General features: G+C 40.8%; 1 protein-coding gene across 4 annotated transcripts in view; it reads right to left on the reverse strand.

Annotated features, from left to right (window-relative positions):
* Positions 1-12,339, reverse strand: part of PDE2A (phosphodiesterase 2A) — a 678,984-nt gene that overhangs the window by 19,117 nt on the left and 647,528 nt on the right. For all 4 annotated transcript variants that reach the window (XM_063432647.1, XM_063432656.1, XM_063432664.1 and 1 more), the window contains 6 exons: positions 11,213-11,335; positions 8,947-9,034; positions 8,462-8,509; positions 7,833-7,907; positions 7,565-7,664; positions 1,112-1,224 (listed from right to left, as the gene is read on the reverse strand). In XM_063432647.1, coding sequence (XP_063288717.1) covers positions 1,112-1,224; positions 7,565-7,664; positions 7,833-7,907; positions 8,462-8,509; positions 8,947-9,034; positions 11,213-11,335 — 547 coding nt within the window. The remainder of the gene's footprint in view (positions 1-1,111; positions 1,225-7,564; positions 7,665-7,832; positions 7,908-8,461; positions 8,510-8,946; positions 9,035-11,212; positions 11,336-12,339) is intronic.

Below are 12,339 nucleotides of genomic sequence, written 5' to 3' on the forward strand. Positions count from 1 at the left end.
GAACCACTATATTAAGCCGTGTGTGTGTGCGCGTCTGCTAGTGAGTGGGCTTGCTTGTGTGTGTGTGCCTGCTACTGAGTGAGCTTGTGTTTTTATGTCAATGACCTTATGTATGTCAGTGAGATTGTTTGTCTATGAGGCTGTGTGTCAGTGAGATTGTCTGTGTCTGCATGTGAGTATGCTTACTGTATAATTAAATGTTTTACTCTGAAAGGACCAATATTTTATATTGGAAAAAGCAATATATATATATATATATATATATATATCAATCATCTAGGGTGGCAAGACATAGCCTTACATGTTACATGCGACAATATATGGCGCAATTACTTATGGGGCTGGCATCGATTTTTTTTCCAGGGCTGCTTTGGAATCCCCAGTCCGGCCCTGTATCTGTGTTTCTGAGTCTGCACTGCAGTTAGTGTGCGTGTAACTTGCTGCAGTTAAATAAAGTGATCTTGTTAAGCAATTCTAAACTCCAGGCATGTTTCTATTACAAGTACTAAGTCATCCAGTTACTATTGCCATTGTTAAAAGCCAGCCTGCATCCTGCTGTCATATTGACATAGTAATCTAGGTTATCGTTATTCATTGCAGAGTTAACCTCTAACCACTCTGCTATTGTAGTCAGACGCCCTCAGGAGACCATGCGATTGGCACAGCGTGGCATTCTGACGTTCATGAACTCTAATCTCTCAGTGCTTTTTATATAAGAAGAGGTGGAGCTGGAGCGGGGAGACCGGTGAGCTGAAGCAGAGTTTATTAATGTCTGCTCAGTAAAGGTTCCAGTCATTCCTTTCCAGGCACTGTCTTTATTCGTTTATTTTGTTTGCCTTTGTTTTTGCCACCCTACTATTTAGGATGATTTCCTTTTGTCAAGCTGCAGTCATTCTGTTTTTTCTCACCTGGTTACCTGGACTGAATTAAGTCTTCTACATTTCGCCTTTACACTGGCTATGTAGGTTATCCGCAGAACCTGTTTGTTGTTGTGATGGTGGCTCTGCACTTCTACCAATGCTGGTGCCAATGGTAAAATTGGGGCCGATGGTAAAACACAATATCCGAACCTTTCAATAATGAGGCATGGATTGGTGACACAGAAACTTACGGCTATCTTCCGCGTGGTCTTCCACCCTTTGGTTTGGTCAGAGAGGTCACAGGATGTCATGAGAAGACACAGTAAGAGGTTGTGATGATGTTTGTTTTTGGGATTAAATCCATCTGCAAATATATAATAGACGACAGATCAAACAATGCACTTCCAGCATCCCTGGATACACTGCACACAATCCAACAATACACTGCACACAATCCAACAATACACTGCACACAAAGTCATAATACACCATCATCAGTTTAACAACACGCAATTCCACAACATAATCTCGCAACACATTGTATCAAATATCACAAAATATGGGTGCAAACCCATATTATACCTCCATCAATATCTCTACACAATGATCACAATCCCATAATACATCACCGTCATTATTGTGGCCAAAGTGACCTCGCCATTGGTTTTTGGAGGGGACTACTTGCCAGCCTTTTACCCTGTGCCTATGGCCCCTTTAATTTATTTTGGGACCCTAATTGCGGCTTTTGGGACTTTAAATAATGGTCCTTCAAACTCCCGAACAGTCGAAGTGGCCGCCATTCAACATTTGAACACGTGGTGGCGGCCATCTTGTTCGCATGGACCAAAACCGTGAATAGACTTCAGGAGGACTTGGCCGCGAATGCCCTTGAACTATTTTCGGCATGAAAACCTCGCAGTTCCCGGTCGGTCCTCCAGCGGCACATGAAATCCTGTGTTCACTAGGGAATGGATTCTAAGAGTAGAAAACACCAAACAAATGGAGGAACTAACGCACGCCAAGTTCGGGAACTATGAGAAATTTACGACTTGGGAACCGTGGAATAATTTCATAACACCTAAGTTACACATATCAATCTGACTTTGACCACACTGACATCATCACCAGACTAACTAAGCAGATAGGTTCCCCCCACCCCCCCTCTCTTGACAGCAGGAAGTAGCGCTAGATCCGAAGTCTACATCTGATACTCCCAATAGACACTCATATAGCAAAGCCATCCGGAAGCTTACCGCAAGCTCAACTCAAAAACGTTTATTGGATATGAGATCCTGGTACTACAGTCAGATAATGTAATATAATGTTATATTATTGCTATGTTTATTCTAAGCTAACCATCACATAACCGTAACGTACGTCACCGCATTCCTACCACCTTACTATGTATAACTATACAAATTTCGGAATTAATCTGGCGATTTACTTTCTGTTTTGCTAAAATAACATGCACTCTGTAAAACAATGTAATTATACACCACGATGTACCGCTGTAATTGTTATGAGTATACCTTGCTTTACCTCATTACTCAAACTGTATACTTGCGTTACTAAATGTTATATTTACAATTGAAAATCAATAAAATCTTTATATAAAAAAAAAAAAGAAATCCTGTGCTCGCCTGGGCAAAAATATGACTTCCATAAAATTTCTGAACCCCTTATCTGATCTGAGTGATTTTTGGATATGTTGTTCACCCAGATAAGGGGATGTAAGATTTATGGATATATGTTGTGTTTTGGGGTACATATTGGACTTTATAAAAATGTGTGTTTTTTTCTGCCTGGGGATAATTAAGTTAATGCATTATCTGCCTTAATTATATCACAGACAGGTGGGAGGGTTTGTGTACTGTATGTGGGAGTGTCGTACCTTATCACATTGTTTTTATTGGCTTGCATACTTTGTGTCCTGTGCCCAACAAGGTCCACCTGGGCGTCAACTTAGTTGGGAAACTTGAATGAAAGGCCAGTGTGCCCCATTAAAGCTGAGTTCCTGTTTTACCCTCAACGCAAAGTTTCGTCTCATGTGTGGGGGAAAAGGCTGCATCTACCCTGGGGATTGCTATATCACTATACTCCCCAGGGATTAGATGTCTTTAAACTCTTTTAAGAACTGTTCCTGCTTGACACTCTGGTGGAAGAGAGGTACACCTACTGGAACCTGGAGCCTTGTAGTAGGTCCAGGGTGGGTAGGAGAAGGCGAGTTCCCAGTCAAGCTGTAACGCTGGATGTGGGGACTTCGTTGCTGATGGTGTCTGGTGGAGTGTTTGGAGTCGTCGGTGAGCACTAGGAGCGTCCGTCGGCGGAGGTACCCAACCGGGGTACAGGACGCTCTGTTACAATTATACAAAACACTGCCCATAATACATCACCGTCACAAACACTGCCAAATAAACCGACCGCACAGTCCAAATCTGTGGAACTCTTTTGGGCAGGAAAGCCATGCTTGAGGTTGGTCAAATAGGAATTCCACCTATCTTTTGAACCACTGGACCAAATTGTATGAAATTTGGATATGTTTGTCCCCTAAGTATGCTGGTTCAAATGTATAATGTAAAAGTAAATGGATTAGGCGCTCACTATACAATTAGTAATAATTAGGCAGCAGTAACCAATACAAGGAACCCCAACCTTGTAACAAAATAATGTGAACAGAAAAAAGAAGGAAACCGCGCCCTAGACTTAAGAAAATATATAAATGGTATACATACACAATGGTAGTCGTGGTAGTCTCTATACAATTGACCTCAAAAGATAGAACATAAAAAAATAATAGTGCAGTAAATCAAATACAGTGGGTACGTGAATGGATGCTTGAGATAATTCACACTCACATTTCCCAGAGCTAACTTAGAGCTCAGCTGTTAAAACGCGTGGACGGAACAATCCCCGTCTAGGGATATGTATGAAACAGTAGATATCTTGGCAGCCTCAGGTAGATAATATGTGAAGAGACAGGGAAATCCAGACAGTGCAGTATGTACTGATAAAATAAATAAATAAAATAGTAAAATACCGTACTCACATTTGCTAGAGCAGAACTTGCTCTAGTTTGTATAGCATAGGTGGTATAGTCCCCACCAAGGAGCAAGATGGTAACCAGGAAGTTGAAGGAAAAAAATCCAAATAATATATATGGATAAAAAATTAGGGGAGGATTTTGCTGTAATGTATAGGAGCGTTTAACTGTGTGTCTGTTTATGATTGGTTATTCCACAAGGTCCACATGGGTGGTAACCTTGTGGAGAAATGTGTATAAAAGAAGCAATAAAGCCTCAGTGCATTCAGTTCCTGCTTAACCCCCAATCTAGAGTCTTGTCTTTTTTGGGGGAATCGCTATATCACAACAAGGGATTGCTATGCTCTGCATACTCCCTTGGATAATCACTACTAAGCTCTTTTAAGAGCTTGTTCCTGCTTCACTCTCCTCGAGGAGAGGTTACCCCACTGGAGCCTGGAGCCTTGTTGTGGGTCCAGGGTGGGCTGGAGACGACGAGACCCCAACCAAGCTGCGGCGGTTCGTGGGGTCTGGCGTTTAGAGCCCTCGGAAAGCGCTAGGAGCATCCAGTAACGGAGGATGCTCCTGTTTAGTGTGGGAGGGGTGGAAGCTGGAGCTACACAGCTTCCACCCCTCCCACACTAAACAGGGCATCATCTACAGCCAAGCCACTAGGTACCATCGCATATGCTCTGATCCTAATGACCGTAATTCCCATGTAAATGTACTCTCCCAATCTATGAGACAGAAAGGCTACAAACCAAAGACTATTACCAAACAAATCAACTCTGCTGTAAAAACGCCACGCACGCGCCTGCTACAGTACAGAGAGAAAAAAATATCCACACGAGTGCCACTTGTGGTCACCTACAACCCAGCTCTTGAGGAAATATGGAAAATCATCAGAGACCTACAACCAATATTAACAGAAGATGAGACTCTGAAAAACATTTTCCTTGAAACACCCATTTTGGCCTTCAGACAACCACCAAACCTCCAACAAAAATTAATCAACAGGAAGCTGCCCACTGATGGTAAGAATGAAGAAAATGGGACCAGTCAATGCAAAAAACCTCGCTGCAAACTGTGTCAGCACATATGCACAGACAACACAGCCACACACAACAATAAAACCCACAGCATTAAAGGGTCATTATCCTGCACATCCAGCAATGTGAGATACATGATTCAATTCATAAAATGCCACCTAGGATGCTACATTGGGGAAACCACCCAGCCATTAAATGGCAGAATGAATATGCACAGACACTCTATTAACATAGAAACATAGAATGTGACGGCAGATAAGAACCATTCGGCCCATCTAGTCTGCCCAGTTTTCTAAATACTTTCATTAGTCCCTGGCCTTATCTTATAGTTAGGATAGCCTTATGCCTATCCCACGCATGCTTAAACTCCTTTACTGTGTTAACCTCTACCACTTCAGCTGGAAGGCTATTCCATGCATCCACTACCCTCTCAGTAAAGTAATACTTCCTGATATTATTTTTAAACCGTTGTCCCTCTAATTTAAGACTATGTCCTCTTGTTGTGGTAGTTTTTCTTCTTTTAAATATAGTCTCCTCCTTTACTGTGTTGATTCCCTTTATGTATTTAAATGTTTCTATCATATCCCCCCTGTCTCGTCTTTCCTCCAAGCTATACATGTTAAGATCCTTTAACCTTTCCTGGTAAGTTTTATCCTGCAATTCATGAACCAGTTTAGTAGCCCTTCTTTGAACTCTCTCTAAGGTATCAATATCCTTCTGAAGATACGGTCTCCAGTACTGTGTACAGTACTCCAAGTGAGGTCTCACCAGTGTTCTGTACAATGGCATGAGCACTTCCCTCTTTCTACTGCTAATACCTCTCCCTATACAACCAAGCATTCTGCTAGCATTTCCTGCTGCTCTATTACATTGTCTGCCTACCTTTAAGTCCTCAGAAATAATCACCCCTAAATCCCTTTCCTCAGATGTTGAGGTTAGGACTCTATCAAATATTCTGTACTCTGCCCTTGGGTTTTTACGTCCAAGATGCATTATCTTGCACTTATCCACATTAAATGTCAGTTGCCACAACTCTGACCATTTTTCTAGTTCACCTAAATCATTTGCCATTTGGCTTATCCCTCCTGGAACATCAACCCTGTTACATATCTTAGTATCATCCGCAAAAAGACACACCTTACCATCAAGACCTTCTGCAATATCACTAATAAAAATATTAAAGAGAATGGGTCCAAGTACATTAAACACCACAAAGAAGAATCCTACTGCACTCCTGTGGGACACCACTTTACCCAGCCTGGCCACTCACTGAAGGACCTAAAAATCAAAGTACTGAAGGGGGGTTTTAAAAATACCCAGGAAAGAAAAGCCTTTGAAGCCAGAATCATTAAATGGTTTAACAGCAAGAATAGAGGACTAAATATTGATTTGGGATTCCTGTCCCACTACCAACACTTTACATGAACACTCTCCCAGCATTATCTCACTATTCTGTCATATGTACCAACACTTTAAAATGCATTCCTATATGTTTATTCTATCTATATACCAAGTACTATGTGTTAACCTATGCTTTCCCATACTCATATGCATGTATGCTTATATATATTACTGTGCATTTATATTTGTGTATATGAGTTTATGTGCATGTATGTATATGTGTTTATGTATATGTACATGTGTTTATGCGTTCACATATACACATTTATGTGTGTGTGCATGTATAAAGTGTACCATCCTCTGCACTGTCTGCTTGTTTGTTTTTCTTTTCCCTCTCTCCCCCCTCACTCTGCTCTTCAGAAAGATATTTATGACCCTCTACAAAGATGGTGTCTATTTTCTACCAAACCTGTGTCTTATCTACACTCATGTCGCTTTAACCCCTATATCACAACTCAACTTTGAATTCTATGTGTCGTCTTGCTCAGAAATGCTTCAGACTTGAGAAAGGGAGGTTATCCCGAAAGCTTGTCATTAAAAAATTCTGTTAGTCCAATAAAAAGGGTATTACAAGATACGAATTTTATCTGTTTTTTACATCTACATCACTGGACTACTACGGTTACAATCTCTACTTGAACACCAATATATATATATATATATATATATATACCTCTAAATAACATGTCTGTTTCATTGTGTCCACTAGATGGCGCTTGTATACTATGTCACGACCACTGTTTGAACATGTGTATGTAAATGTGCTGAGTTGATTTTGTAAGCACTGTAAATGTCCTTCACTTGCGCTAAACAAAGGTGTTTGGGGATTCTCCTTTTAGTTGCTATGGTGAATGTTTTAAAATTACCACATGACAATTATAAGTTTTATATCTATTGTTTTTAAGGTGATAGTTACTAGCTATTTGTATTACTGTTTCCCAAAGGGTACAATTTGCCAGCCTTTGCCTAGTGACATAAGCAGAGATTTTGCTACAACCTGAACTTGGCTTAGTACGAGTGTTGCCACCCACGGAACACACAAGGGGCATCGCCAGGAACCTTCCATGACAACCAATGGGAATCTACCAGTCTGTGTGAAGAGATACATTGATAGCTGGCAAATCTAACCATTTACATAAAACTAATAAATAAAGGCAGAAAGAGTCCAGAACTATACTGTAATAATGACAAGTCAGCTCCCCTGTAAAAGCTACATTATACCCATCTCTGCTTACCTTGTGCCATTTTCTGGAGCTCTTTGAAGATACGCAGGTGATGAGCCAGGTCTGTGGCAAGAATAATGTCTCGCATCAAATCCAGCATCCTTTGGTAATCCTAAAGGAACAGACACAAGGAGGAATCATATATTATATAGATATGGACTTAATAAGTCCTGCTGTCCTAAGCCAACACAACCAACAACCTGTTTAGAAGCCACTGAAAGTAAACACGTGAACCTTGCACCGTCTTCGATAGTTTTTACTTTATAATTACATATCTCACCTTCCGTGAAAACTGTTCAAAAATGTTGCAGCCCTGGGAGTTAAGGATGGCGATCGCCTGAGCAAAGTGATGTCTCTGCAAAGAAATAAGACAAGAGAAATTTACCATTGCTGGTGAAAACAGAGTCGCAGTCAGACATCGGCTACGAACTGCTTGAGGATAACAAAACTCTTACCGTGCTCACCCTCTCTCAAGCATAAAAGGTTTAGCCAAGAATATACACATGACCATTAAATACAAGTTCCCATTCTCTGTTTTCCTGATGGTTCATTTACAATGCGTACATTACTGAGGAGAGAGACCTTATAATATGTGAATCTGTGCCCTGAAAGCTTGCAGTCTAGTAGATGTGAGTCTCTGACGGGAGGCTAGAATACTTGTCTCTTAGATAGAGGGTAGATATGTAACACCAGGATAGTCCTGGCTGATCTATCAGACAGGTCCTGCTGCGACTGACACACTTACCAATGCTACAGAGCAATTTCACCTCCAGAGGTAAGTGTGTTTTTATACTTACCTGCCGCACTCCAGTAAGTGTTTCATTCGTGCTTACTGGGGTGACGGATTGAGAAACAGTCATTTTCAGAGACATTTAAAGTGTTAGAATGAAGATAAACTTGAAGTCTTACCTCCATCACCGACCCCTCTGAGCTGTACAGTGCTGCCAGCACAGATTTCTAAAGAGAGAGACAGGAGCCGGTTACTTTCATATGTATAAAACGCGTTGGGCAGCATAACAAATTCTATCACTTTATAAGAGCTTTCTATTGAATAACACACATATCTCAAGTGATTTGAGCCTTGAAGAAAAAAGTTACATAGCATGACTATTGCAGTTATATCCTGAAAAGGAATAGGTAGTTTATAAGTTTATACCAAAACAAATAAAAAGTTACCCAGCAAGTAAAGGGGAGGAGGCTATGTGGACTAGTGTATTTCAAGTGAGAATATCCAGTTGGGCTATTACTATAACATATTTATTTTTTATACTATTCCTGTTTAGCAAGCTATATATACGCATATACCATGGGCCATATCAAGTAATTATTTTTCGTGCCACACTCCACTGGGAAGGTATGAAGGTGGCATCAATTATTATGTACACCACACTTACTGAAGCCACTTGAAAGGAGTTATTTGTTCCCCGGTGATCAAGATCATGGCACATACAGGATACAAACAAGGCAAAAATTTCAATATACCTAATAATAGAAAAACAGTATGAACATAGTACAGATTTTTTTTATATAATAAAATACTATATTTCTGTGTTGCATAAGGGCAATCTCAGTAAAACATAAAATGGAAACCAATTAGCTGGCTGGTTAAATAAATCAGAGTCTCCTCCATTCTAACTTCTCACACACAGGGGAGGCGGGGTAGAAGGGAGCACAACGTTTCTAATGGTAATTAGGGAGTTGAGGCTCCCTATTAACTATATAACCTTCTACACCACAGGATGGGAAGGAGCGTAACAGAACTTTGTGTCAGATACTCTGCATTTTTAATTGTCTCTCTTCACACTATCAATGGGAAAAGAAAGTGAGACACTTGTCATCCTCTCATTTTATAAATCCCACACTTCCCCCCATATAGAAAGGGGAGGGAAAGCCATAGCTCTGTTACAACCTGCTTTTTGTTGTTGTTGTTATTTTTTAAAATTATTTCTTCAATACTGCTGACAGTAAATAGAGATTATTTAGCCAGAGTAGAGAGAACTTCCCTCAAACTCTTTATCTTGGCTCTCATCTTACGCCCAGTCACGTATGGAGAGGAATACATTATACATGGAGCCTCTGACTCCTATTTACTTTCACAGATGGTCTATTGTTCATTAATCAGTGAATCAGAACTGAATATCTGATTAAACACGCACTCAACATGAAATACAATCAGGTCATTCGTTACACGCATTGCAGTGTACAATGGAAGTGCTTCTTGTGGCATATTACTGTCCTCAGGGTACCAGCAGAATACTCATCAGTCACATATCATACCATCTAGGAAGCTCGTTCAGAGGAATGCATTCACGAAAACAGAAAGGGATTAAGAGATAGACAACAACTTTAAATAAAGGAATTAAAAAAAAACAGAGGGTTTATTCACTAGGGCACAGTAAGCATCCGGCAGTGGGCGCTATGGGAGGCGCTGAGTAACTAGTGATTGACAGAATACACAATTAAACAGACACAGCTAGCAGCGGCTGATAGAGAGATTATAGGCCAACTCTCCCACAAAAGCACTTATATAAAAACTTACATACACCCCCACACACATATAGAAATAAACTAAATGCCACACACAATAACACAAACACAGAGACACCATGACACACACAGACACAATAACACAAACACAGAGACACCATGACACACACAGACACAATAACACAAACACAGAGACACCATGACACACACAGACACAATAACACAAACACAGAGACACCATGACACACACAGACACAATAACACAAACACAGAGACACCATGACACACACAGACACAATAACACAAACACAGAGACACCATGACACACACAGACACAATAACACAAACACACAGAAACAGTAACAAACATAAGTTAGTCCCCTGCTTTTTGTTGTCAGGATATTTGAGTTGCGGTATAAGTCCAGTAATAAAGATGCAAAACAATGAAATATTGCAGTATATTTTAAAACCTCTGTATTAGACTAATAGAAATTTGCAGTGACGAGTTTATGGAAGATCTTCCCTTTATCAAAAATGCCTTAGACTTGTTAAAGGGAGGAACTCCCAAAAGCTTGTGACTACAAATTTCTTTTACTGCGAAAGTGATTATAGGAGCCGCACTCAATCCCAGCAGCCACCGGTGCTCCGGAGCAGGACCAGCAATCCCACCACATTAAGGCAACAAAGAAATTCTCCAGGCACTCAGAGTGTCAAAGCCGCCGGCAGATTTAATGAAAGAAAAAGAGCAGCAACGTTTCGACCTACTAAGCTTGAAAAAGACCTCTTAGTAGGTCGAAACGTTGATTTCACACTCTGAGTGCCTGGGGAATTTCTTTGTTACAAGTTTCTTTTAGACCAATAAAAAAGCTAAACTTACACCCTCCTGTGTGTGGAAGCTTCAATTTATTTCTGCCCCTTCCCTTCACCCTGTGCAACACGACAGCTCGGTGACATATAACAGATGGCAAGGGGTTTCCAGGTCTCCTATCCCATATTTTAGAGGTCGGTTTCCAGATTCTATGTGTCATGTACCTCTGTCCCCCATATATGCCAGGTGAGAAGTCACTACAACGCCATGTCAAATGGTCAGGGCTCATGTCTAGTTTGTTGGAATCGACACACAATGTTTTATGTGTGAATCTCGATTCCAGGTACACAAATACGATAACTCACTCCAGATAATTGATAAGCTCCAGGTTTTTGTAGAGGAGGTAACAGAAGTGCGACACTGAGAAAGCGTGCATCCAGTTATGGTAAGGGGGGTCCCGGTACCCCTTTTTCACCATAAGGCAGAATCTGTAGGGAAATTTAAGTTACATCATGAGTACCAGTGATACATTCAGGTATATTGAAGGTAACAGTTACCAGGCAGTGCAGAGACATTATTCTTTAACATGGACAATGAATTTAAATGAAGAAATACGGACACGGGCTGCTACTCTTAGATTTGCCACATCTTCTGTTTAATACATAAATAGTCTTCAAGAGCAATTAAAGTAACTCAGTCAGTTTACATGTTCTCTTCATAAATCAGTTTAATGTAATATTTCCAAGTGGTGGCAGTCACAGTGTTTAAACCCACACACAGTTACTTCAGAGAGCATGTGATTCCAGCAGCCAATCAGAAGATGGTATTTGCACAGCTGAGGTGGCTAGTTCCTAGCAATCCACTGTACCTGGGAAAGTAACCCAGAACACATGTATTCCTGACCCTAGAGTGTTAAAACACAATCTAGCACCCCTCCCCCTTTTGCCCTCTAAATATAGCAACATCTTACTTTTATTCCAGTCTGCTGCTGCTGGCTCTGTCCCTGATCTGCCTGCTTGGCTGACATCATCAGAAGTATTGAACAAAAGTCAGCCACAGTGCTTTCCCATAGGATTGGCTGAGATTGTCAAGGAGGCAGATCAGGGACATAGCCAACACAAGCCAGACACAGCCCTGGCCTATCAGCATCTCCTTGCAGAGATACATTGAATCAATGCATTTCTATGAGGAAAGTTCAGTGTCTGCATGCAGAGGGTGGAAACACTGATTGTTAGTCACACTGTGCAGCACTGCCCCAGGAAGCACCTCTAGCAGCCACCCATGGAGTGGCCACTGGAGGTATCACTAGGCTGTAATGTAAACACTGCATTAATCTCTGAAAAGACAGTGTTTACAGCAAAAAGCCTGAGGGGAATGATTCTACTCACCAGAACAAATACAAAATTATCTGTAGTTATTCTGGTGACTATAGTGTCCCTTTAAATATAGATACAACATAGTAAGAGCAACACTAGCAACCTTATATCCTGGA

This window comes from Pelobates fuscus, chromosome 1 (assembly GCF_036172605.1).
Source record: "Pelobates fuscus isolate aPelFus1 chromosome 1, aPelFus1.pri, whole genome shotgun sequence".
NCBI lineage: Eukaryota > Metazoa > Chordata > Amphibia > Anura > Pelobatidae > Pelobates > Pelobates fuscus.